Source organism: Diprion similis, chromosome 8 (genome assembly GCF_021155765.1).
Source record: "Diprion similis isolate iyDipSimi1 chromosome 8, iyDipSimi1.1, whole genome shotgun sequence".
In the NCBI taxonomy this organism is placed as follows: domain Eukaryota; kingdom Metazoa; phylum Arthropoda; class Insecta; order Hymenoptera; family Diprionidae; genus Diprion; species Diprion similis.
Window position 1 is genome coordinate 5,487,061 of NC_060112.1, and position 27,232 is coordinate 5,514,292.

The 27,232-nt window shown below is 39.9% G+C and overlaps 1 protein-coding gene and 2 long non-coding RNA genes across 9 annotated transcripts; 2 read left to right on the forward strand and 1 right to left on the reverse strand.

Moving 5' to 3' along the window:
* Window positions 1-6,027: 6,027 nt before the first annotated feature.
* LOC124408651 lies at window positions 6,028-26,795 on the reverse strand. Of its 7 annotated transcripts, none has more exons than XM_046885750.1 (30): window positions 26,717-26,795; window positions 22,701-23,300; window positions 20,509-20,693; window positions 20,291-20,409; window positions 20,005-20,212; window positions 19,635-19,891; window positions 18,990-19,557; window positions 17,775-18,131; window positions 17,579-17,635; window positions 17,276-17,447; window positions 16,487-16,711; window positions 15,357-15,489; window positions 12,408-12,553; window positions 12,057-12,324; window positions 11,793-11,936; window positions 11,511-11,693; window positions 11,180-11,434; window positions 10,944-11,114; window positions 10,674-10,860; window positions 10,335-10,601; window positions 9,965-10,245; window positions 9,693-9,887; window positions 9,498-9,606; window positions 9,246-9,425; window positions 9,047-9,165; window positions 8,800-8,976; window positions 8,544-8,731; window positions 7,997-8,373; window positions 7,613-7,861; window positions 6,028-6,290 (listed from the first exon to the last, which is right to left on the reverse strand). In XM_046885750.1, the coding sequence occupies exons 2-30, from the start codon at window positions 22,865-22,867 to the stop codon at window positions 6,112-6,114; spliced, it is 6,123 nt and encodes a 2,040-aa protein (XP_046741706.1). In that variant the 5' UTR covers window positions 22,868-23,300; window positions 26,717-26,795; the 3' UTR covers window positions 6,028-6,111. The 7 variants fall into 7 exon arrangements, with proteins under 7 accessions (XP_046741706.1, XP_046741710.1, XP_046741709.1 ...); XM_046885754.1 differs by lacking the exon at window positions 26,717-26,795 and adding an exon at window positions 25,916-26,330 and having other exon boundaries at window positions 17,775-18,083; XM_046885753.1 differs by lacking the exon at window positions 26,717-26,795 and adding an exon at window positions 25,916-26,330 and having other exon boundaries at window positions 11,511-11,660.
* On the forward strand, window positions 12,778-13,343 carry LOC124408654. Its single transcript, XR_006929458.1, has 2 exons — window positions 12,778-13,000; window positions 13,056-13,343. It is a non-coding gene; the product is annotated as an uncharacterized LOC124408654 (long non-coding RNA).
* Window positions 15,477-16,657, forward strand: LOC124408653. The gene is made up of 3 exons (XR_006929457.1): window positions 15,477-15,861; window positions 15,931-16,349; window positions 16,537-16,657. It is a non-coding gene; the product is annotated as an uncharacterized LOC124408653 (long non-coding RNA).
* Window positions 26,796-27,232: the final 437 nt, after the last annotated feature.

Sequence of the window (27,232 nt, forward strand, 5' to 3'; positions counted from 1 at the left end):
ATTAATCATAATAATAGTACAAATAATATAAATCATAGCAATGATAATGATAATATCGACAGTAAAAATAACAACAACAATAATAATAATAATAATAATATTAATAACAATAACAGCAACAACAAATGAATATTATTACATCTTGGATGAATAATAATATATGTATAGTATATTATAATATATAATTGGAGTAATAATGGCAATCATAGAATATAAAGGGGCGTTTTAACAACTGAAAAATAATATCTTAAAATTTGATTATAATTTAAACGGAAGATATTGGAAAGACATTATTTCCTCTTGTCTTACATTCTTATATATGTCTCTATGTGTGTACGTGTGTGTATGTAAAGGCTTGGAAATGTAAAGATTCGTAATGGGGTGATAAAACTTATGAGCGAAAATCATTTACGCCCAAACGATTTTTTACATGTCAATTAGCCCTGTCAAGAATGTCTTTCGGATGTTTGTGGGTTAGTTAGGTATGTATCACATACATACATTATATATGTATAGTTCTCAGTTCGTCTGATAATACAAGATAAATTATTACACTCGTATCATTCGACTTGGAAACGTATATAGTTATATATATATAACCTACGTAAAGAGTAAAGGCAAAAACATTAAATAAATAAACAAAAAAATATATATATATATATATATATATATATATATATATATATATGTAGATATATTATATTTATTTATTTCATTTTTTTGCTTTCCCTCTTTTCGTAGGGTTGTCTCGCGGTTAATTATTCTTCCTCGTTCTTCTTTCAAGATCCTTACTTTATGTATAACTTTTCTCTCACGCCCTTATCTCAAATACTTCGTGTGTACGTAGGTATTGCATTTATAATGTATGTTCGTATTCGTGGATAATGCATACAATTTAACTTTAGCAATAAATTATCTCTATGAAACCGCACAATAATTAATAATAATAATTCGATAAATATAATAATAATAATAATAATAATAATAACAACAATAATAATGGCAATCATAATTTATGTATATTTATATCTATACATTTTCTACATACTTATATACATTCGAAAAATCTTTATGGTCGAATATATAATAATACGCAATCGGTTGGGGGGGGGGGGGTAAAAAGATGATTGATCATTAAACGTAACTAGGCCAACTATTTGGACCGTCTTTGCTCGAAAGTCTTTTCCTTTTTTCTTTCTTGGTTGGTTTTTCTTCTCTATTTATTTAATAATTTAAATTTTTTCCTTATTCTTTTTATTTTCTTCGAATTCTTTGGTCTCTTTTCACAAGCTTTCAATTCATCCATCCGTTCATTTCTTCAATATACTTACATGTATATCATTAATTTACACACTTATTATATATATCCAATATATATATATATGTGCTGAAGGAGGTTGAGGTTTTCGATCTTAATTCACGTTTAAGTTTCATAATAACTTTCACCTCACATTAAGGAATTTAATTCATGCTCAATTTATACGCACCTGTCTAATTATTATAAACTCTGCGACGACGCTAATGTTGTACACCTCTACTACAATATAATGCACGTGTTCTGGATTTATTTAATCAAAGTATAATCGGTCCGCTTCGTATTTAATCAGATTGTAAATAAGGATTAACGTCAATAACCGCGATACCCGGCTGATTAAGTAATCTCATTGCAACAAAATTGCTCTATAATATTATAACCTACGCGAAATAGTTGTGTCTTCTTCATACATATAATATATATGTATATATGTATACGAGCGGGACATTTTTCATACCTAATAGGCGAATGTAATCTCGGTTCAAAACTGTAAACCAACATATTACAGAATAACGGTAAATCAAGATGAAAGACTCTCGATCAAATACGATCTCGACGAAAAGAATGTTTCTTCTATTTTAATTTTTTTTTTTTTCACTCTCTCTCTTTCTCTCCCACTCTCTTCTTTGTGACAATAAAATCTATAACATATAATAATCAGATCAACAACGGTAATAATAATAATAAAAATTACAATAATAATACTAATAATGATAATGATAATAATAATAATAACAGTCGTGATAATAACTTAATCTTTATAATTTTCTTCTCTGTATTTTTTTTTCTTTTTGTTTTTTTTTTTTCTTCACTTTTAGCGACAAAAAGTTTTCGCAATATTTATATTTATATTATGTCATGTATGTATGTATATATATACATATATAATTGTATATTGTATATTTATTGTTTAATGGAGCATAGGGGGATCGGGTTGAAGATACATATTAGGGTATAATATTATTCTTCGCTGTCAGATCTCAGTAATCGATATATATATATATATATATATATATATATATTATATCTATTAGGATAGATATATATATGTATATATATTTATATATTCATACGTATATCGTATATTTTCTTCAATATTTTAATCTCGTTATTTTATTTTATTTTATTAATTTATTTAATTACTTTTTATCTTTATTCTCTTACTCATCGAGCTTCGCATCGTGAGAATATTATGTAGGTGCGTGTGTATGTATACATACAGACATATATATATATATATATGCATGTATTTTCTCATTACATATAATTATGTACATATTTAGGTATTTTCGTTCCAAGGTGCTCAAAATCCTTGTAATTTAATGTCCAGGGGCGATTATAGATACGCATTCGCAAAAATCGCGAGTCGATTACCTGTGAAATATATATACGTATATCGGGTGTAATTTATATACAGACACACACACACACACACGTTTTTGCCAACGAGTGAAGAAAATACGTAGTTCATCGTCGGACTTGGATGTTTCGCTATATAACTATCATTGTTTAACTTATTTATGCATGTATAATATATAGGAAACAGCAATTGATTTATACGGAAAAATCACCCTTTCTGATTTATCGGGATACCTAATATAACGATTTAATTCTTCATTGCGAAAACCCTAGGAATAAATTTCACGCTACTTCTTGCCACGCACGACTCTCTCGCTGTACGAATATGCAAACTTTGAAATTTGATTTATCCCTCACATTTTTTGTACTTTCACTTTTTACCATTTTTTTTTTTTTTTTTCGATCGATTTTCGTTTCCGATTCAATCATCTGCACACCTTACGAATATAAATTGTAAAGTGGAAAACCTTACGTCGATTGACGAGTGAAGTTTTGAGTTGACGTATCAAATTTATTAATGATTCTTAATTATTATTCAGTGACACTTTCATTTCTCTCCAACAGGATTCAAAGGATGCGCGTTATTATGGCAATATGGCGTCGTAGTGGCTGATCAGCTGATCATTTCGGGTAAATTTTATTAATATAAAATCACCAAACTCTTTGCACAGAGCAAAACTTATTACGGCGGGAAAATTAATTTTTTTTTTTCTTTTATTTGAATACAACCAGTAGCTACCAAATCCCATGTTTTAATAGTTTTAATCCCAATCGTCGAATTGCCTGATTGCTCGGATTTAGTGAAATTCACCATTGTCAGAGAAAAGGATTTGAAGATTTAATATTTACAAAAAGCGCATTCTTTTCGAAAAGGGAGCATCAAAATCTCGTCGTACAATTGCCGTAACAACTATCAATGCCAGTCTCGTTGTCGTACGTGGCCATAAAAGACCAATCAATATTTTAAATCCATTTTTCTTATTTTCGTTTTAATTATTGATTATATATTTTGGTATTTTTCTACATTCATATATATACACAATTATTTATATAATCAATCTGATGGTGCAGTTTTACCAATTGTAAATCTCCCTCCTTTTAATACTCATATTATAAATATAAGTGTATATATATATGTATGTGTGTGTATATTTATATATATCTGGATACTTTCTGTTTTCTAATTTACATGAATTAATTAATATCCTTCAATTTCGATCATATTACATGTTACTATATTTAAATTATCATATATAATAATCTCATATCAATTGTATAACGTATTCAATCGGACACACCACGTTTGTTCCTGTGCCGATTCAATATTTAAACTACTTAGCTTACATACATACATATATCTTTCGTGTGATTCTCATTGATTCTACGTACTTCGGTTTTTTTTTTTTTTTTTTCTCCAACTTCTTCAGTTCTTAACTTTAAACTTGCATCTACAGCTAGTTTGTTTTTATTGTTTAGTTACTTTTGATACGACGAGCACGTTTTCTCTTTCGCTTATCTCTTCTTCCGTAAAATTCTCCTCTCGCTTTTTCACCAATTCTCATACCTCGGCTAAGCTTAAACATTTTCGAGGTCGTACATTAAGTAATGTCGAAAATAAAATAGCTATGTTGAAAATTTTCAATCTCAGCCGAGGGTTTTCGAAATTATTTTTCACCGACTGTTACAGATTTCGCGGTAAAAAATATCGAAGAAAGAGAAAACGAATTGATGTAAGAATCGAAAAAATATTCCAGCAGAAAAATCAAGTAATTTCGACCGGAGTAAAGAAAAGGAAAAAAAAAAAAAAAACCAGGGATTATTCACTAATATTCATGTAGTCTAGTGATTATTCAATTTTTTCTTTTTGTTTCATCTGAATTTCACTTACGATTCTTAACTAATTTTAACCGCTACGTTCATGTCTTAATCGTTACGATTAAGCTTTCACGTCGATTTTAATTACTTCTTTTCTTGTCTTTGTTGTTGTTTTTTTTACGCTTTTTTTCTCTTTATATTTTTGTTTTTCGTAATATTTTTTTTTCACTTTGCCGATACTTCCCTTCTCGTAGTAATAAATACAATCGTGTATTACATCATGTGTATATGCACAGAATTGAGATTACTTTTCGCTATCGGCACATATGTATACATATACCAAATAAATTGCTGACCGAGGAAAATTATGTAATTGCTAAACATGGCGAATACTTAATCAAACTTTAGCTAGAAATTAACCGAACGAAACAAACGATAAATACAATCCATTCGACATATAATTATAATATAAGAAAAGAAGAAACATTGAGTAAGGAAGAGTAATAAAAAAATTACGTCATTTTACGTTGAATGGATAATTTGGTTCTAACGTACGGGCGTCTCTGAGCGAAAAAACGCCATTTTCTTAATCACGGCCAATCATCGTCGAGTATACAGAACTATATTTCTTCTCGAGCAAATTCGCCTATACGTAATTGTATATAATCATATCTACCAAATATTAGGACCCTGTATTGTAAAAACCCGTAACTCGTTGCACCCTCCGAAAGCGAAGTTTGCATACCTAATTATCTATCATAAGACGCCGTGTACTTTTTTCGGGAGATGATGTGTCAAATCAGCTGTGAAATCCAACGAACGAGATTTCCGAAATCGATTGAATCTAGCTCCAAAAAAAGAAAAAAAAAATGCTTTCTAAAGGATAGCCGATAATGTATCCTGATTATAAATTGCGTTACATTCTGCTTATTTTTCCGCAATAAATTAATATTCCGAATACAGTCGCATGAATTATATTTAAAAACCAGTATAAAAAACTCAATAAATAAATTATGTTTTTATTTCCTTCACTCAAATCACCGATACGCAAATTTCTTTTCCTCTGTTCCTTGTTTCTTTTTTCTTTTCTCTCTCTATAACATTCATGTATTATTTCTCTCTTTTCCTCTTCCGTTAATTTTCTAAATTTATTTTCTATTCTTGTTCTTTTTCTCTCGGTCAGCAACGGTATAATAATAATAATATTAGCTAAAAATCAATCAGTGTATTATAAGTATTCGAATACGCTAATATTATTAATTTTAATGATCTCGATACTAATACCTAATATATATCTTATCTTTACTAGAGTTTACTGAACGATATACATACATACAACATGCATGCATATGTATATATATATATATGCATGTATGTGTATATATGATGTGTATACTATATATGTACGTGGTGTATGCGCAGGTATGTATATTATTGTTATTGTTGATGTTGTTGTTGTTGTTATCATCATCATCACCGTCATCGTCATCATTATTATTAAAATTATTATTATTATTATTATTATTATTATTATTATTATTATACGTATGCATCATGTATGTATAATATATAATTTATAATGTATAATATAATATATACGTAATTTTAATTGTGTATATAACTTAAACGTGATTATTAAAGTTAGATTGTTGAGCACAATTATTGATTTCTACTAAAGATTTTCGGGACGCGCTGTGAGCGGAGGAGATTTCCGCGAACTCTCCAGCCGACTTACCCTTCCGTGGCAAAGTGGTGGCTTCGCCCATCGACGGCAGCTCTCTCGGCTTCCATATCGGCGAACCTATTTCAAACTCATTTTAGGTTAATCCCGACTAATTTCACTCGATTTCCAATTAGGTATTAATGCCGCGGATATCAGGCTCTGTAGGGCCAAACACATATGGCTTGACCATCATGCTTACACCCACGAATCTCTTATACCTGCATTCCGCTTCTTTGAGGGCGAACCGTGAACAATCGTTTTCAATTATCAGAGATGAGAAAAAAAATTACACAAAAAAACATTTCTCAAAAACCTTGCGCACCAGCTGCTACTCGTATGTGTAAATGTATGTAATTTTATCGATACACACACAAGTTAGCTGTTTATTTATCTTTTTCATTGCGAACCTGCACTTTTTTTTTCTTTTTTTTTTTTCTTGCTTCACTTAAAATTCTATTCAGTATTCTAGTCTCCATTTAACACAGTCGAGAAGAGAGCAGTAAGAAACGGATCATGGAAACTGTGATTTATCACACACGTTACAAACTGATCGCTTTACTTGCACAAATCAAAATATTATCATCGTACGTATATATGTATAATATCGTTATTGATACCGTGTGACGATTCAATGTGCAAATCTTTTTCAGTTTAATAATTAGGTACATTGCAATGGTGGTGAAGATATTTCTGTGAATTGAGATCCTAGACCCAAAATTTTCGACTTTTTTCTTTTTTTTTCTTAACGACATGTAGATTTTTAAATTCTCTATTTTGTCAAAATACGGTCGTATATAATATGCTCCAGTATAATGTTCTCCAATATTTCCCCCCCTGGAAATGGATCAATATTCCAGTATTAACAGCAAATTTATAATTTTGCAGGACAATACGCTGAGTCGACAAATTCAAGACTCGGGATCACAAGATCGCAGAGAAATTTTCATCTTTTTTTTTATAATACCGGGCATGTTTTGCATTTTACCAAGTATGACGAGGAAATATTGAAGATTCAAAAACGCAGAACATAATTGAAAACGTGTCAGGATGTCTCGAGGAAAAAAACATGTACGTAATTATTTCCCTAATGTTTTTGCTGATATATGAGAAGTTTTTTTTTTTTTGACAAAAATCAATTTCCAACTGTACTTTTTTTCTTGCAATCAGAATCGGAGAGCTGGTCTCAGAACAGAAAACACGAATCAAGCAGATGCAGAGCGAAACCACGAGAAGGAAGTGTTGAAAATATCGATACCAATAATATGCTTATCCTTGAATCATCCTGACCCTGAATCCTAGCAGAAAAACCTCATCCAGAAGGTATGCTTATAGGACATAAACAGTAGAATACTAGAATCTGTTTTCAGTGTGACGAGACTTCGATCGAATACGATTCTTACCGAGTTCCTTGACGGTAATTGGCTGGTAGTTCTCGGGCTGGTGAGAGGACTGAATCAGTCTTGCTTGACTGCCGGTGCTACCTGCCGAAATTGTCGACGTTGTGCTCAAAGTCAAGTGGTTCGGGGTTCGACCTAAGGTTGTTTTCTTCTCCCCTACGAAAGCCTGGGAGTCTTCTTCCCCCTCTGACTTTGTTCCGGAATCCATGTCCACCTTAACTTCACCTGCAATCAAGACAGTCCCCGCTACTCCTGTGCCAGCGGATCGACAGGCGCATTACACACGAGTGAAAGTAGTGGAAGGTGAAGTAGTGATGGCGTGATGGCGTGAATGAATAATGATAGAGAAATTCGAAGCCAGTGTGCTCTGAGAGATTATAGACTCACCCGAGCTGTCGCTGATGGTTTTGCTCCTCGATCGGAATGTCGTTGGGTTCGTGGACGCCTCCTCGAACTCCTTGTCCTCCGAGCTTTCGTGGTCAATGGTGTGCTTCGACTGGCTGTACTTCCGCTTGACGTTGTGCTGGTTGGCCAGCATCTGCTGCTTTGCACTCTTCTTCGAGACGGTGTTGTTCCCATTTTGAACTTGACCCTGGCTCACCGGCTTCTCGAACTTCTCAACGTGGCCGGTTGACATACGAGGTGATATCGATATCGACGGTTGTGACATGTTCTGCTTCGTCGACGGAATGCTCATGTTTCTCACCGACTCACGGATTATCTGACGTATTGTCTTCAGGAACGCGTTGCGGAAGTCAGTCGTGCTGTGCAGGAACAAAATAGTTAGAAAAGTGCGTCAATAATGTCTAACCATTTCAGATCGCAACCTAAGCTCGCCTTCCATGAAATCATTTAAAGTTTTGCAGAGTTGAACTCACTCCATTTTGGAATAACTGACACCTGAAGAGATGGAAAACACAGAGAAATGACACACCTGTTTGACAACACGTAAACTTTCTCAGAGCGTCGCTGAAGTTGGCTTCTAAGATGGATCAATTCCCACAGGAAGTGTGATTCCATGTCTTTCGCTGAGCTTGCTCGAACCTGGACTTCAGTGACAGGGATGAGCACCTGGTAACGAATGATTTCTACCTCGCTGGAGTTCGCCTTCGTCGATACGCCCTGAACAATGATGTTTGAAGTGTGTGTGAAGGTAGTGTTTGAGAGTGTTTTACACCATAACGACTTACCATCAGCTTCTTCTTCTGCCTCAACCTCTCCTTGCAAAGGAATACCACCGCTGATTTAAACACAAAGCACATCGCGTGCAGCTCTAAACCTTTTTTTATCTTTCCCAAAAAGTCCGAGATGTTGAGCCACTCCACACCACCATAGTACAGGAGGTCTCCCGGACTCAGGTCGATTGGCTAAAACGAGGAACATTGCAGTTCAAGGTCTTTTGGACCGTTTCGAGGATGCCAAAAAGAGTACACTCACTTGTTTACAAGACTTTTGATGCTGTCTGAATAGGTGATCGAATATCGCTCCGTACTCCTCGTGAATTCGTTGCATTTCGTTAATGTGTTCGGCTACCTTTTCCATTCCCTTGAGAGCCTCTGAAATGAAAAGTGTTTTGATAGTGAAATGTACTCGATATAGGAATGGTTCGAAGAGTCGGATTCAAACTGTTACGAACCGATCAGGTGCTCGTGTTCCTCACTGTGCTCGTCGGTCAGGTTTCTCAACTGCTGAAGCAGGAGAGGATATTTGAGAATTCTCTGGATTGGTTTGATCAAGTAAGACTCAAGAGTCGACGAGTGTTGTTGGCGTGGATTTCTCGCGGATAGAAATTCTTGCAGCGCTTGATTGCCTTCGTCTGCAATTTCGATAAAAGGAACGTAGTCAGAATTGGAATTCAGCCGCGTTGTTTTCAACACACTTTACTTACTGGGATGTAGAACCTTCTGAGCCTTTGAATGACTAGCGCAAAATGAACTGTACAATTTGAAGTGGTTTACATAATACAAAAAGGCACTTCCGATGGAAAACAGGACCCCCTAATAAAAGAAGTTGAAATCAGCATTTGCATTCGTGTGGCATGAAGGTTTTTAAGTGTAAAATGAAGGGTAACGGTGATTCGAACCTTGAATTGACTCGGGTGATCGAAATTGTTGAAATCCGATTCCATTTCGATGGCGTGATCCAAATTTTGCAAAAATTGCCGTTGAAACGTTACGATTTCTTGTATGTTTCCAAACAGCGCATTTATTTCTGCATTCGATAAAAATGTTTCACGTTTCAGGGGTTCTAGATAATTTTCCAGCAAATTATTTAAATTCTGAAAAACAAGACGAACAGGTATAATATTCATCACCTGCTGCATTGCTGTAATATCATTTAATCTGCTTCCCTCACCTTTACATAAGTCCGTTCAGTTTCTATCAATTCCAATATGACTTTTTTTAGTTTCTCAGCATCGCTGAGTTGCCTGCTAGGCGTGTGTGCCTGAGAATGTGAGCTGATTACGCTTCCGGTCGGACTGGACTTCCTGGTCTCACCAGGCGATCGGCAAAATCCGGTGACTTGCTCGGCTGTTTTCAGCAGATTTTCTATCTCGAATGAATTCGTCCTCGACGTCTGTTTTCCGTTCTCCATGTGAGACATGGAGGGGCATTCCTGCAGCATGCCTTCTTTGCCTGTAATATAGAAGAAAATTGCAAATAATCAGATTATTTTTTAGACACATGGAAGTCAGTAACTGATGCATGCTCATGATTCTACTCACTCCATCCCGGTGCAGGAACAATCAGGCCAGTTATCATCTCTTCGCTGATGACTGGTGGATCTGAAGGCGGAGGCGGGCAGACCAGACTCTCAATTATGTCATCGGTCACACGCATGATCCCCGATAAATCTGGAGGTTCCGTCCTCGATGAGCGCATCATCATGCACAAGGCCAATTCCTCTTGCAAAACACTCTCCAGGTACATCATATCCAAGTCACTGACGATCGCCCCGTTTATCACCATTATCTCATCACTTTTAATTATACCTGAAACCATATTTGTCGAGGTTTTGTTGGAGCTACTGCAGTAAGATCATCACAGGACAGCAATCTGATTACCGTTCTGCATAGCGACACTCTTGTCTTCGACCCGGCTGACATAACAGCAGAGCTCATCCTGTCTGTCGGAATTTTCGATCAGTTCAGCCTCGACGGAGAAACCCCACATTTGGTCCAAGGTGTTCCGCTGCAGCTCGACTTGGTATAAAATCTTGGCGCACACTTCAACGATCTCGTGTGTGTGAAGCTGCAGAGGAAGGACGATTTTCACCAATTCATCGAACCATGTGAGTACCACCCGAATACCAATGTGGATTATAGTTTACTCACGTAAGTCTCTATCAGATCAGTTCTGTGCGGTACGAAGTAGTTGTGATCTTCCATGTCGCGCCGTTTCTTCACTCGGACAAAGTGCTCCATGGGGTTCAAACTCTTGCGGCTGCAAGCACTGGCGAGAAATTCTTCGACCGACATGGCGTCGCGCAGGAAAACCGAGACCAGCTGTGCAAAATTAAGAGTAAATCACAAGTGGCAATGGTTCACAGTTGGAAGACTGTTTTAATCACCTGGTTCTCCGGCACCAAAACCTTGACGGTCTTTTCCTCATCCCTCGAAGATATCTGCAAGGATCGTTTGCTCGAGCCACTGTTAGATCTGGACAGTAATGGTGGCCTTCTCTTTGTCGCCCCGCGACCAGCGAGTAAATTATTCAAGAGCGATGGACTTCGGGCACAAATAAACGCGTGAAACGAAGAGACGGTGAACACTCCCAGCTTGTTGAGGGTCTGCTTAGTTGCCCGGGATACGTGCGTCAGGAGACTCTGAAAAAGAATCGATTAGTACGCTTTCCCGAAATGAGTATGCTGTAATTGTCCAGACTCCAAGCCGCTGGTTTACCTTCGGATTTGGCAACTCCCCGCTCTGCAAGCTCGCCATGTAGCACCTCAGCCGAAACTGTTCGCAATGAAGACGTTCCAGGTTCTCCTCCCACTGTACGATCTGGTTGTTTATTTGCTGCTTCGTCTCGGCGTCGGAAACCACGGATTGCTGTAAATCCGCCATGTGTTTTAACTTGTGATCCTGCGGTGAAAATGCCCCGTTCAGAAGTCACTTTCCTCACATTTCGGTGCAACGATGTAAGAACAAAATGAACTTTTTATATTACAAGCTGAAACTCACCGATTCGATCGCCTTCTCCAGCCGGAATATCTCTTCCTGAAGAAGATGAAGTGTTCCAGTCTTTCCGCGATGACGCGCGAATGCCGCTGCACACGCCGAGTGAATACTGTTCACCCAGTTTTCCAACTCCACTTGACACGGAGCCTGAAATAGGGATGGCATATTTATAGCTATCTAATCACAGGCCCACTGACTCGGACCTCACCGAATAGAACACGGTGCTCGAGAGGTTTAAAAGAGACAAAAAAAAAAAAAACAAATCACCTGGAACAGATAAGCGTCGCCAAATGCTGTGCTCAGACAGAAGATGTAGTCCCTCTTCGGGTGTTCTGGAATCGGTTGCATTATGGCACCGTCGACGATGATCAGATGCTTCGGTGCCGCCTCGACGGACCTGCTTTCATGGGAGTCGCACGGGTAGAAAAGAAGGGTCGTACCCTTAAGACAAACCCAGTATCCCTTCCAGCCACGTTTTCTGGCCAGTTCGATCTGGTGCTTTTTGCGCAGCAGCCATTTTTTGACGCTGAGAAACCTAGTTTTAGATCGAAACAGGTAAGACACAGCATTACGTGACGAAACTGTTTCAGGGAAGGCTCATTAGCCGCAAATATTTACCCCGCCTTTCGGACAGCACCGGTGCAATTAAAAGACGCTGCAGCTGTGCCCGTCTGCTTGCCTCGGTATGGTGAGTTTATCACACTTTCACCATCGTCATCGTCGCTCACTGCTGTTGTCAGTGACATCCGGTCGTCGTCGGACATCTAAGATGACAAATAAATCATGATAACGAAAAATAGAGGAGTTTTTGAGGGAAGAGTGCGGAGAGTTAAGATTATAAGAACATTTATAGAAATCAAATATCGGCCAAGGAGCTGAGCGGCATGTGAGGACCACGTTACAAAGCCAGGATGAAGTTCTCTTTGTCATAAGTGGCCGGACTTTGTCAAGATGTTAATTGGCGTGGAAACTAAAATCGATAGCTAGCCTCGTCGGATTTTTCCTACTCTTTGGAAGAAGTCTCTTTTAACAGTGGACGCTCAACTTCCTTCCATTAATCACTCCACCTCACGATCGGCACGACATTCCGTGACCAGCTTCTGAACTCGGTCACGCGAGATGGAGAGAAAAGGAGGCAGCTCACACAGACATCAAACTTCAGCGAAGCTTGCGCTAATCAGAGGGACGTTGCTCTCCGTCCCTTTGATCCGGTGAGTACTCAACACTCGGCAACTTACAACTCGATTCAAAAATGCCGCATTGCAGGAGTCCGCCGTCGTGTGGGGATGGTAGTGGCAGTAGCAGCCCTCCTTCAGCAGCTTCATGTTCCTTTTGGCTGTACCGTTTATCTTGAACATGATTTCCTCCTTGGCGAATTTCAGCCCGTCGATGTACCTGTGTGCCCACGTGTTTAACGCACCGTTTATGATCTTGAGAAGCTTGTAGTAGTACCCCTCACCGAGACCGGGGTTAATCTTTTCTTCGACGCTCTTGCAGTTAAACCAGTACAACTTTTTCGTCTCATTTATGCAGATCACGCTCACCGTGTGACGTTTGCACAGGCAAAAATACTTCTTGCAATGCTTTTTGTGCAGGGTGCGCAGGTCCGTGTAACTGCTACTAGGATTCAGTAAATCGAGGGAACTATTGCGTTGCAGCGGTGGCCATGTTGGTTCTACCATTATTTTTATAAGTATGGTACTTTGATTAAGACATTTGATTAATGTGGCTAGAGTATGCGTCAACGATAAATGGCCCCATGTTGACGACCGTTTTCCGTTAATCACACTTCAGTTCATCACTCATTTTCAACTGGGTCTAATCATGATCCTCTACATTTTTTCTCTCACTTTTCACCGCTCCACAATTGAATGATCGCCATTAATTCCATGTTTAAAGATACTGTCAAATTCTACCGTGACCAACGGCAGTTGTTAGTATTCCGTTTATCTGAATCCAATTGAGGATTTAAGAAAGCCAGTGTAAAGGGGAACAGCTAGTTTAAATATCACTTTCAAGGTGGATATTATTATCGTGCAGGTAAAGTAAAATAAGAACATTTTACCAGCTCTACTCATCTTTCGTAGGAACTGGCGTTTAGTTCGAATAGTCTTTGCACCTCTTGTTTAAAAAGTTTAAAATTCCACAGAAAGTGGGTCAACATGAACTGGCGGAAGCTTGACGTTTGAAGATTCCAAGGTCGTGAAACCATCAAGCTTAATCGAGTGAGGTTACATCTTTTGTGCATCGATGACCCTCGACACTTCCGAGGTTAACCAAATACTACGCGACTTTGAGGACCAGGTGACGTGGTCAAGGCTCTCCATCGCCTTTGGTCATTTCTCATTATCCGTTGATTCAGCGTAGCAAAGGCAACAGAGGTCAGTGCGTAAATGGTCATGAACGTATTCGAATATTTTTCAACCCCCACCAAATCGGCTGAGCGATTCGCGGTAAGGGAAACGCATTATCTGAGCCGATTACGGTCGTAATAGCCGCATCTTATCCCGCACTGTCAACCACGCACGACGGGGGAATAATGCAGGGGCTTTTAATCGCTTCTGCACCTTGCAGCTCGAGCCGCGCGCGAGCTTTGCTCAAGACTGTTGGCGAGCAGGGAAGAGTCTTCCGCGTTGAATCAATACCTGGTCCCTGTAGGGATCGGGCTTTTGCGGGGGTGCTAGGGGGGCGAAGAGTTACCAACAAGGGTGGGGAAGACCTCTGGGGGCAAGGATATGCGTTTGCGCATGCACCTGTTGGTGCCCGCCAACTACTTGCCAGCAAAACAAAACAGAACAAAACAACAACTACCTCTCCCATTCCCCTTTCGTCACATGATCCCCGGCTAAATACACTTCCGGGCAATGTAACACTTCCGAAATACTGGCCAAACCACCTTCATGAAAATCAACAACAGCAACATTGTTGCGGTGCTTTCATACGTTCCAACATTTCAGGCCAACTTCCAGGCACTACAAAACTGCTATTGTTCTTTTGTTCTCAACAATTATGACAATTGTTCATGAAATCATGATTATCAGAGTCAAGCAGAGTGTAGCAGTGCTAAATTTCATTCGAGACTTTCTATATTTTCGAGAATCTTAAGAAACTTTACCATCGTACAGTACACATCACTCAGCTCACCTCACCTCACTATGATGTCATTAGAAATTGATCACTCACAGAATTTTCCGTGCTCAGAAACGATCCGACATGATGTGCAAGTTTCCAAACAATCAAGCTATTCGTTTGTAAATTACTTGGAAATAGGTGTCAACCACGGAACGCGAGCATTAGATATTCTATTCACTGCTAGGAAGTAAAACCATTTACAGCCTTCGCACCCCTCGAGGTTTCGCATTGTTCTCCACGCTAGACGGTCCCATTGAACCACCTGCACCAGTGAATAGAGGTTGCACATGCTTGTACACTCCTCTTCATTGCGGACTCTGCAGTTGTTGAAAACCGCCGAGTACCAAGATGCGAGCTGACGCGTCAGAAGCACTAGCTACTGCACAGATTTCGACATCCAGCTAAACGAAGGCGCTAAGCAAGATTTTCACTCACCTCAGATGACGTGAGGTAACACAGTCTTGAATCGGTGCTCTCAACGGATGCCTGCTGAACGATGCCTCCGTATCTTCCGTCCCTATCCGACATGTAGTCCGACCTTACGCTGTCTTGCCTGTCAAAGGTCCCCCTAAAATAGCAACGAAGTCATAGTAGGTGGGTGAAACATTGATCAGGTAACTTGGCCTCCCTTATCCGCGGCACGGGGAGGCCTCGCGTCAAGAATACAGAGCTGATATCGAGTGTCTGGTGGGTATTATGCATATAACAGGTATAGGTCAGAGAGGGTGAAGTAGATACTTGACACTCGAGCCAAAGGGCGACCCTTGTGTCTGATCCATATTGACTGAAATGCATTTTTTATGACTCGATGTACATTTCGCAGGGATTATTTTTCACAAGACTATAGAGAGCGACGGAATAGACAGTAATTTTTGTGAATTTATTCCACAACACTGTGTGAGATCAAGTAACTGTATTTCTCTTCAATGCATGTCAAACAGTAAATTAAACAAATCATTATGTAATTTTAATTTCGCTGCTGTTATTTCATTCAAGCTGCAGTTTTCAGTACTGAGACAATAATAATGATGAAATTTTTCAAGATTGTTCGATTGCTGGGGGAAAAAACAGTACGGAAAGATGGAGAAGAGGCGATGCTGAGAGAGGGACGTTCGCCGCACAATGGGAGTCGAAGACAATGAAAACAATGGCCGAGGATGGATGACGGAGGTGGAGTTTTCTGAAAGTTAAAAATGCTGAAAGAAATAACAGCAAGGCTTGAACTCAAGTGTCTATTGTGAACGCAAAAGACAGCGATAGATCATGCGAAGAAGCCCACAGGAAAGATACGGGGATTCAAAAATTATGGAAAAGATGCTGGAAGATTTTTTAAATTCTTGAGAAGATTATCAGAGGAATGTTTCAGAATGCAACGAAAGTGAACAAGAGCTTAGAAGGATGCTTAAGAGTCGTCAAAATCAAGACAAGGTATCTATAAAAATGTTCTACAAGAAAAACTGTGAAAACGTGGTCTGTGCCAGAGTTTAAAAAAGTACCTTCAAATTCCTAATTCCATAATCAAGCATTCTTTCATCGTCGGATGGGAGAATTTCCATTAAACTTACCTCTGCTCCATGGAATCAGTCCTGTTAGATTTGTACCCGCTATCATTTAGGCTTCCCTCGTGTCTCAGTGATGGCAATGAATCCCACGGTGATCTTTTGTGTCCTGTGTACGACGGATTCCCCGAGTTCGAGGCTGCGGAACCCAAAGTTGAACTTCCCGATTGCCAACCATCCGAATGACGGAACCAGTGAGCCCGTGCTGACTCATCAATGCAGGTAGAGCATCTGAAACATGGCAATAATTTGACCAGTTGAGAGTTTTGATGCTCATTGATATTAAGATATTTTTTTCAGAGTAATAATTTGAAATTTCTTTTAATTGGATACGTGAATCATTTTTGCACAATGTACATGTGACTCAGCTTTATATGCACATCTTTTTTTTCTTTTAGATCTTTTTTTTGCCTTGTTCCGTTGTCGAAAAAACAAATACTTTATGCTTGGTTGAATCAGTGAACAATTACAAATGATACTTTGATACTTTTTACGGGGTTGTACAATAATCTTCGCGCTCTATTTCCAACACATTCAGAATTGCAGTGCATTTGACTGAATATTGAATATCGTATCAAAGCTCATTAGTAAAGTATGGGTGTTAACTGTAAAATATCAAGCCAGATAGTACGTGTCACGAGAAAATAATTTTCTCGTTACTTCGAGTCTTATTAGAGAAGTATTTTTGAAAAACCAAAATTCGAATGGTTAGTTCAAGGGAACATACAGATTCCACTACTTTAACGAGAACAAAAGCAGAAGCTTCATTAGCAACTGGCCTGAAGCAAAAATCACCTTGAATTATAATCGCTGAGATAGCCTCGGTCTCTGTCAGCATCTCGTTCTCTTTTTTCTCTTATAATCTCGTTCCTGTCACTATAATATCCATCGCGGTCTTTGCTGTTCTGACGCTCGTTGCAGTATCGGTAGGACAGAGGCAGGGTAGAAGACTTGTTCGAGTTCGATCCTGGAATTTAAAAAGAGCTCAATATACTGTCAAAAAATAACTTTTCCTTTTCAGAAAAGTGGCTTTTTCACTCGTTGAAGTGACTAGCCACCAGCCTTAATAATAAAAGAGACGAGAATCCAGTTACTTACGTCTCCTGGAAATGTGCGGTGTGCGTTGAACGTTGAGCGGTATATTTTCAGCGAATTCTGAAATTTCGGCAGAAATAACACGAGGGTTAATTGCGACGTCTAGGACCAGAAGGACAGAGCATCCTGAGTTATTCATGGCCTTCGGCCCAGTCACCACGTGAATAGAGAAGCAGCTACCACTGGCAATGATGATTACCTAAATTTTCCATGCTCTGGGTGAGGAGGGCCTCGAAGGTGTGGAGGCTGTAGCTCTCGGCGTCCATTCCCTTGGCGAGAGTGTTCCTTAGGTGCATTTCGTACTCCAAGAGTAATCGGCTAGTCGGACTCCCCGGCGTTGATACTGAAGTCATGTTCTGCTGCTGATATGTTTGACCCCCGTTGCGTTGCCTCGAGTTGCAGTGATTCGGCTGCTGTTCCATGTCAGAATTGCCATTTGACGAACTTGGTGTGGTCGCGTAGCACTGGTTGTCAAATATGACATTGTCCGAGGGCGGCGACATGTCACCTGCGTACCGATTATGTTCCAAATCTAAGTACATCCTCTCTCTGCCGCCTGTATGGGACAGACAGGACGCGTGCTTTTCAGGTACTAACGGATACTAGTTGTACGCAGTGCAAGGCAAACAAATTCCATGATGTTTGATCTGCAACGCTCCTGGTGTTTCTTCTAGTAGTTCACCATGTTTAGTCATGAATCTGGCACTATTGGTCGTTTAACGTCATAGAGAATCACACTTTTCGGGTATTTGTGTCAGCAATCGACACCGAGCAACCTTGCCTCCGACCTCAAACCGGGTGAACTACCGAAGAACTACTTTCTACCATCTCTGTGAATAATAAAATGCCACTACATATGTGGTGTTTAATTTAAAAAAGTATACTTTTGTAGCGAGAGACGTCGTGTGGAAAGGTGCAATCCTCAATGATTGAGCTACAACTAAGAATCGACTAGCGAAAATTCAAGTAAAGAAATGAAACAAAGAATTCGAAACTGTTATAAAGAGTATGCATAACACTTCTTGTGGACTATAAACTATATGCTTCTAATTCTATGTATTATATATATTCTAGAAAGCACTATGGTTTGTGGCCAAGGATGAGGATCGTCAAAACGATGCTGGGAGGAATATTCACGTGGTCTATTTAACGGTAAGTAATGACCACGTGGAATTTTGTTCACCGAAGAGTTTACTTTTTTTCGAAATAATGTTGGTGCTGATGAATAACAGTGAAAATGTTCGCTATTTGGAATCTTTAGAAATCATGCAAAATGTTTTTGAATATTTGAAATGCGCCACAGAAGATGGAATGTTTTAATATTCCAGGAAGAATAGTGCGATATTTGAAAACCCGTAAAACAGTTGGAATCTTTCCGTAACCATGATCTATGAGCTCTTCATTTCAGACCTACCAGTATACTGCCTGCACATATCATGTGAACTCCTAGATCCTTGAAACTTGTTATTGTGAGAGCTCCTGTATGGATTCGCGTAGTTCTCATTCTCAGCTTCGGACATTGAGTACTTTTGGTTGTTGTTATTAGGATGATAATGATAACTGTGATGGTTGTGCCTCTTCCTGGTCATCTCGGGGGAGGTTACAGGGCTGTCGATGCTGGACATCGGTTTGAGCATTCTCTTCAGGGTGTTCGAATCGAGGCTGATGCCACCGTTGTGAGCATTTTCGATCCGCATGTCGTCGGTGCTTTTGCTCTTGGAGTGTCGGGAGCCATGATTGTTGTTGTTGACATTGTTGAACATGTTACCATTGTGCATCTCAAGCTCAGTATAATCGGCTGACTTCGTGTGATGTAGCTGCTCCTTGCGCATTGACTTGTTCTGAAGAGTACCACCCGCCTGAGTTCCCTCGGACTTGAGAGTTTCTCGCTCAGTCTCATTCGGCTGCGTCGACGTCTCCTGGCTCTGTTTGGCCGCCTTCTTCGGTGATACCGTGGAACACTTCTCCTCGGGACTTCCGATCTATGAAAGCAGAATAAACTCGATCAGTACAATCCAGGCACCTTTTAGCAACCCTGAAAACTGGCCTAGTATCACACCTGAGATCCAACGTTAGCCGTTCCCGTGGCAACGTTCGCTGTCTTCGGTGTCGTTTGACAGGTTTCGTTATGCTGCTGCTTCTCCTTCAGCTTGATCGAGTCCCCGGACTTCGGTGTCTTGCCTGGCGTGCTATTAGAGTTATTCACGTTGTCGTAGAGCGACGCACTCGACGTCGCTGCCGCTATTTTGTCTCCTCGTCCTTGGATCATTTCCATCTCTGTTGACCTCCCTAAGGTTCTCGGCAACGTGGACGCCCCTGAAATTGAGAGGCAGAAATTTTTATAAGCAGCACAAGTGAGGTGGTTGGATGAACGAGCTTGAACTATGTAAAAGCACGACATCCTACTTGACTTGACGTGTATTTCTCACCACAGATGTTTCTGTATCTCGGATCCTGGGTTCTGAGTCTGGCGAACTGTTCCGGCGTCATGCAGGTGCATTGTGGTTCTCGTGAGCGGCTTGGAGACGCAGGTGTGGAGAGGGGCTTTCTTCGGGTTTTTATTTTCTGCTTGTTCGGTGGTTCTAGTTTCAGCGAATACGAGGATGAAGCTTTTCTCGAGAATTTGAAAGAAGGTGACTGCAAGAACAAGCAAACAGTATCGCACACGGTTCACCCTGAGCCAGGAAAGTCGTCAAACCAGAATAATATACTCACGCAGCACTCTCTGAATTGTTTGGCATCTATTGGTGAAGTGAAATTCAGACCCCAAGTATCGTTGGTCATGGTATCCTTCCAGTAAACGAAGCATTCGGACGCCTGGCCGATCCTGGTACCTTTAAAATTGATCACAGACGTCAGTCATCAAGAGAAGAGAACTGTCCAACACGTCATAAATTACCCTGCTAGGTAATTTCAATCATTCATCTTCCTACCTGGCTGAACGAGCCGCACATCAAGGATCTTGTCGACTTGGCTGTTGTAAGCAGTGATATGAAAAATGCACTCAGGAGAGTCCTGGACACAGGTGATGTTGACGGGAACGAGATCCTCAGAGACCTGCTGCCACTTGACAGTGCCGGCACCGCTTGCACTGACGTGGAATACCTCTGCCCAGAGCCTGAAACCACTCGTAATTACTTTTAGTGCACCCTGGTGGTTCTCCTGGACCCAAATATAGCCAGCGTGTATTCATCAGAAGCTGGAGAGCTGCAGCGGAACAAAAGCTATAATCGCGTTCAGTTGAACTGATGTCTTGAGGTTCAAGTAAAGTGAATTCCTTGTGATACTTTCAAGGAATTCATCATGCTTCCTCAACGGTGTACCAAGCTTGTTGATTCTCAGCCACAGTTCACTAGGTATACGTATATTGACACTTTGAAAGCGGTGGAGCGTGTTTTACCGTTGTATTAATAACAGTCTAAGATGCATGCGAAGCATAGATGCGATGGTGAAATGAGAGAGAAGAGAGAGGGAGAGCTATATAGAGAGATAGAGAGAAAACAATTGATCTGTAAAATTTGTGAGAGTGAATCGGGAAGAGGTAATTTAACGAGTATGCATCGTAACGTTCCCAAAACCCATTTAGATGTGTAAAAAATTACTCTCTGATTTGCGAATTCTTATTTCAATATTGACCGTCCTGTCCAGGAAAGTAAATTTCTTCAGCACCGAGAAATGGATTGCATATTTTCTCCGTTTGTTAGTAAAGTCTTTTCGTGTTCACATGCCCGAATCGTTTACAACTAAAAGACCATATTGTGTGAAAAAGAGTCAAGTAGTAACAGACGTGTACAGTGTAAACAAATGAAATAATAAGGCATTACCACATTTCAAACGTGAGAGTTAAGGAAGGTACAGTAATTAACAGAGTAGGCTGATACGCACACGTTGAAAGGGAGCATTTTTCAAGTACTGGCCTGTGTCTAAAGAAAATTTTACACTTTATTCCTCGTTCTTTTTTTTTCGCTTTCTTTTTTATTACCTTACCAGTTTTCCGCTCTTTTGAAGTTTAATCAGGTTACAGTCACACCAGCTTTCATGCCTAGTTTATCAGTCAAAGTAAAAGAGACTCTTGCCCAAGACATCGTGCGATGCCTTGAATCCTTCGTCAAATCAAAGGTTTTTCACATTTGATGACATTTTTTTAACACCATTTTTAATTCTCGCCTGCTTCTCTTGGACATTTATTATTCAGAATAACCACTTAGTCCTTGAAGAAGATATCGAAGTCTCTCAATAGCTTTGTTCTTAGCAAGTTAAGATCAAATTCAATTAGACTGACTTGAGGTTTACCTTTTAGAAGTTGATCTCAAGTTTGCTATTTTCCTTCGATCGAAGTTTTTTCGACTATTATACCGTATCCACGACTCGACGACGTACAAAAACGACTCACTCGTGAAAACGAATATATGCAGAGTCGAATTAGAATATCGTACCTACAAGGAAAGCATCCGAGGTGTACTTCACCGTTTCAATTTATTGTGTGATGTGTTTTAGTACATCAAAAAATATTATACGCTTATTTTTTTAACATGGGAATTCAGCCGTTTAAAAGATGAAAACCATAAATAAATTTTTCGGACCATAATTCACTATCATTAGACAATAATAGCTCATTGTCAGTGTTTTTACCTTCAGAAGATCTATCCTTTATTGTTCGGGAATAAACTTCAGGGTTAGTTTTCACCACTTGAACAGCCGAATTAGGGGTTGAAAAATATGTGACTATAAATATATTTTTTTCTGTCATACAGCATGTCACAAAATGAAGAAAATCTGTGACGTACACCTTGGATACGGTCCTGGTGAGTTCGGAGGAAGTCTACTACAATGTTATATACATTGGCCATAAATACTGTGGATAATACAAGCATATGATTAAACCTAATTCGCAAAATTAGCGAATGAGAGTAATAGAAAATTTTCCGACACGCCAATCATCGAAAGACACACCGTTCCAACAAAAGGTCTATAATATGCCCAATCAAAGAAAGAGCGAACGAAAAATATCGTATATCGTCAAAAAGGCAAAAATTGGAAAGGTATATAATAATACAAGGTATCGTTAAAGACCATAAATGAGAGAGAGTATGGTTGTTATGAAATGGTTTTATGGTATGCGCACCTCTTCCTCTCTCTTAAGCTTCCGCACCTGAGCAAGTGACCAGTGTCCGCCCTTCGTCCTCCCCCGGTGCCAACTCCACCCCTGGCTCCAGCCTGCCACGGGGAGTCCTCGTACCGGTAAGCCTTCCTTATTAAGGGCGCGCAACTGCACGATAGCTTGTTGCCCATTTTATCACCTTATACTTTCCTTTACCCCTTACTTCTCCCCCACCCTTTTCGATTCGTCTTTCTTGCACCGAATTAGGTCGTTTCGCTCAGATTGTGTTTATTACTTTCTCTTATCAACGATTATAATCCTTTACAAATTGGAATTTTATTTTGACACACTGTTGTTCTTTCGGTTATCGGTTTTGTTCTCTGTTTCTTCTTATTAATTTGGCACCAGTTTTATCACCACTCTCGGTTTCTTTTTTTTTCTCTTTCTTTCTGTTAATTCCCTCTTTCTAGCTTTAGTTTTCTCTCTTTGCCCTTTTAAGTTATATAGGAAGCACAATTCCAGGGATCCAAGAATATCCCCGGATCGAAGTGTAGAAGAAGATATATTTTTTATTGTCACATCATTGCTGGTTTCCGGTTCATCAGCTTCTACCTGGCATGATCACTGAAACAATGAATATTGAAAATTTTTGAGAACTTTGACACTATCCTGAAGCATTTTTTTCAGTCTATCCTCAAAAAAATTGGCACAGTCTGTATAATCTTCGTTTGCATCTACAAATGTTGTCGATAGGATCGCGTTTTCCGCTTGATCCAGAAAATAATTCAACAATTTTTTCAACCTGTTAAATTTCCTTTTTCATGAAAAAAACATCAGTCAAATCGCAAATTGAATTGGATTAAAACTGGAAGATGAGTTACTTATTAAGTATTCTGGATGCGCTAATTATTTCGTTGACTGAACCCAAGATGTAATTAAATTGAATAGGAATTCATCAAATCAAATAAATTAATTAGTTCCAGCCTGATCTTGAATCAACGAATGAATGATATCAGTTCACCTAAAGTTACTGCAAACTGACTCTAATCGCATGGATATCGTTTGAATTCTTCGAAATGGAACTGGAAAGTGAAATCCATCCGAATTGGATTGATAATAAGGAGCAGGATAAAATGATCAAGAACAAAGGGTATCACCGGATAAGCATATAAAATCTGCCCCCAGTAATTTTAAAAAATCCATATGGCTGATCTATTTCTAATTACAAAAAAAAAAAATTCCTGAAAACTTCAGCTTTTAGACCCTAAGAGTTGCGATGTAATATAAAAAAATGTGTTTTCGTTGGTGCAGCAGGGTCAAAAAAAATAAAATAAGATCGATCTTTTTCATATTTTCTTCGAATATTATTCACTATTTAAAATCACACAAAAAAAAATGCACTTCCAAAACCAAACTCCAACCGTTCCGCGGCAAAGTGGGTAAGTAAATAATATCAAAACCAATGGAGTTTTGGCAAAACATACTTGTTGGACTATTATTCAAGTTGAAAACTTTATTGTGTAAAGAAGAGTAAGGAAGGAGATTTCTGTGAAAAATTCGTGCGTGACATCCGAAGGTAGCATATTAAAATAAAATGATAAAAGCCTTCTTATTGAAAAAAGGCATGGTTAAAAATTTACAAAATAATTACTTTTCGACGTCCCTTACGGATAATGCTTGTGAGATAAATTTTTCCTTTAAAATATTGACTACCATAGTGACAATAAAATAAATACTAAAAACCACGTTTTTTTGTACTATATCGTGACTGTTTGGGTCTAAAGCTGAAATCTTCAAGAATTTTTTTTTTTCAAATTGAACAGTGGTGCCGAACTTTTCTTTTTTCATTTTTCAAAAACCCTGAGTTGAAAGAAAATTTTGAATACGGCTGACAGCTACATGATATAAACGTGAATCATTGCGTCGAACATGAAAACGTTACTCGCTGCGTTACGTTGTCGTTATAATTACGCTTAATTTGACACATCACGGTCTTCACTGCTGACTCCCTGTCCTGTTGTTATAGGGTAGGTATATGTACGTAGGCCTAGTGTGTGATTGGTATTCGATACACCTTTCCACGTCGGTTTCTGGCTAATTGGATTAACGACATTGCTCGACCCCGGAGGTTGTCACTGGCAGTTTCTTGGCCGCGCACAGCGTATTCCCAGGATTAAATCGAGGCCTCTCGGCTCTGTCGCCTTGCGAAAAATATCCCGTTGGAGTTGCCCGAAAACTAGGGATGTGCCATGCCCCAGAGCCGTTAGCGCTGCACCCCGTATCGTCGCACCCAATCGACCAGGTCGATGACCCCTGTCAAAATTTCAGTCCCAGAATCCGAGTAACTGGATTTTGTCCTTAAATTCGACGTCGCACGTTTCTCGCGAACGGTAATATCGGATCAAGTTTAAAAACAAACTCCAACCCCCTTAAGCCCCGGAATTAGCGATGCCAATTCACTCGCTGCACCGATCGTTGCAGCTCTTCTACCTCCGGCGACCCTCCGATATCCTCTTCACGGCTCCTCGACCACAGATATCGCGAATTCACTGACGAGCAACTTCGTGCTTCATCCTCCGGATCTATTCCCAATTTAGGCCCAGGGCACGGAAAAGGGCGGTGGCGGACGGGGATGAATGAAGGCGGACATCAGGAGGGTGGCTTTGATTACAGACAGGTATAGGTGACGGGTTGCGGGTTGCGGGGCCAAGTACGCCAAAGGTTATCTTGCAAATTTCCAACGGCATGGGCGTCTGCGGGGTTAAAAATGTGTCACAGCTTCCCTAAACACCATATCGATTTCGGGGGCACGCCGGTTACCTATCACCTTATACACCGCAGCTGAAGCCGAAAATTGCGCCCCTACCGGGTGGCCGCGCGTATTTCAACGGACAAACTACATAGCCGGATGAAAATAGCGCTACTTGATGGTTTGTTCGATTTTTTTTTTTTTTTTTTTTTTTTTTATCTACTTCATCTCGTTTTCGGTTACTGGTTTTTGGAAATGAGGCTAATTGCGGTCAATTGTGCGAACGGCATTCCATCTTGTTTTACAAATGACAGGAAATACCGAAGTGACTATTATTACACCCAGTCCGTGCAATTGGTAATTGAAATATTGTAAAGGAAAATGCAGGCTTGAATGTTTGGAACTACTGTTTCAAAGAAATTTATAACGGCGGATTCTGATTAGTGGGGAATGGGGTGGCGGAAAATTGATCTCGGGGGCAAAGACTTACTCTGGATATCCGTCTGTGGACATTTGTGGAAGTGTAATCAGCCGTGGTCCATATCACTGACCGAGCGATGCACAATAACAGAACAACACCCTTGGGGGTTCCACCCTTCGCGACAATCACAACATTACCCGGCACCCCTCGAGAGGAAAATGTATAAGTATAGAGAGATAGAGATAGAGGGAGAGAGAGATGTAGGCTGAGAAAAAAATATGAAAAATGACAGTGATCACTATTTGGCGTGCATTTCGAAGCAAGAATAACTGCAGGTGAAGGAATAAATTCGATGAATTCTCCACCCCAGTAGTTGGCACAAGTGAAATAAATACTTCATCACGGTTCACCCCGCACGGTTTTACACTGCATTTTATTTTAACTACATGTGTACCAGTTTAATTTATAGACTCGGTTTATTGCTAGCTGGCTTGTCGAGCTCGATTTTTGTTTATGTTTTTATAATCCGGTGTTTATTTATCCTAAATGAAAATCCTTTCGCTGCTCGCGAGAAAGACGCGGCCTGCACGGATGCTGCAGATCGGTGAAGGATCAGAGAGGGCCTCGCCTGCGGAGTGCGCCGCTCGCCGAAAATGTCGATAAGGGTGCTGCGCCCCGCTGCGCTTATGCAGGCAGCCCAGTCGCGACGGGTGCCGTTCCGGAGTCGCGCTATAACGCGGTGGGAAGAAGCCTCGCCTCCTCAGGGTACTGATGCGGTATCCTCTAATTACCCCGCAAACCGAGCCGAGTATTATTTAGAAGGGGATGTTTTTAATGCGGGGAAAAAGATATCTACGTCTTTTGACTTACCGTCAGGCAGATGGGGTAGTCTTCCTATATTCCAGCCGTTGCCATGGCGATCACCGGTCGATTCTGGGCTTGCGCTCTACCGCCTTATACCGCCACCCACCCTCCTCAGAGCTTTCACCCCACCGTCTGCTGCATAAGCGCCGACGTCGCTCCTGGCCTGCCGCCCCTGGCGCTGCTGCTGATGGTTCCGCTGCCTCCTACGGTTTTCCTACGGTTGCCCCTGATCGTCTCTGAGCAAATCCGCCCGTACGACTCCCGTCCCACACACACACCTCCCACACCCCCGAGAAGCTTGGCGTACCGAAGAACTTTGTCAAATTTTCGAAACTGTCTGATTAATTTGTCATACTAGTACTTTGAAAAACACACATTGTAGTCAAGTTTGTTGCATAAAAATTTTTGTCACCTATTCTTTTTTAACTTGAGAATATAAAAACAAAACAAAGAAAATTCGAACAAAATTCTATGTTCATTTAACACATGCGCATCGGGTTTGAAACTTTATAGAATTAAAAT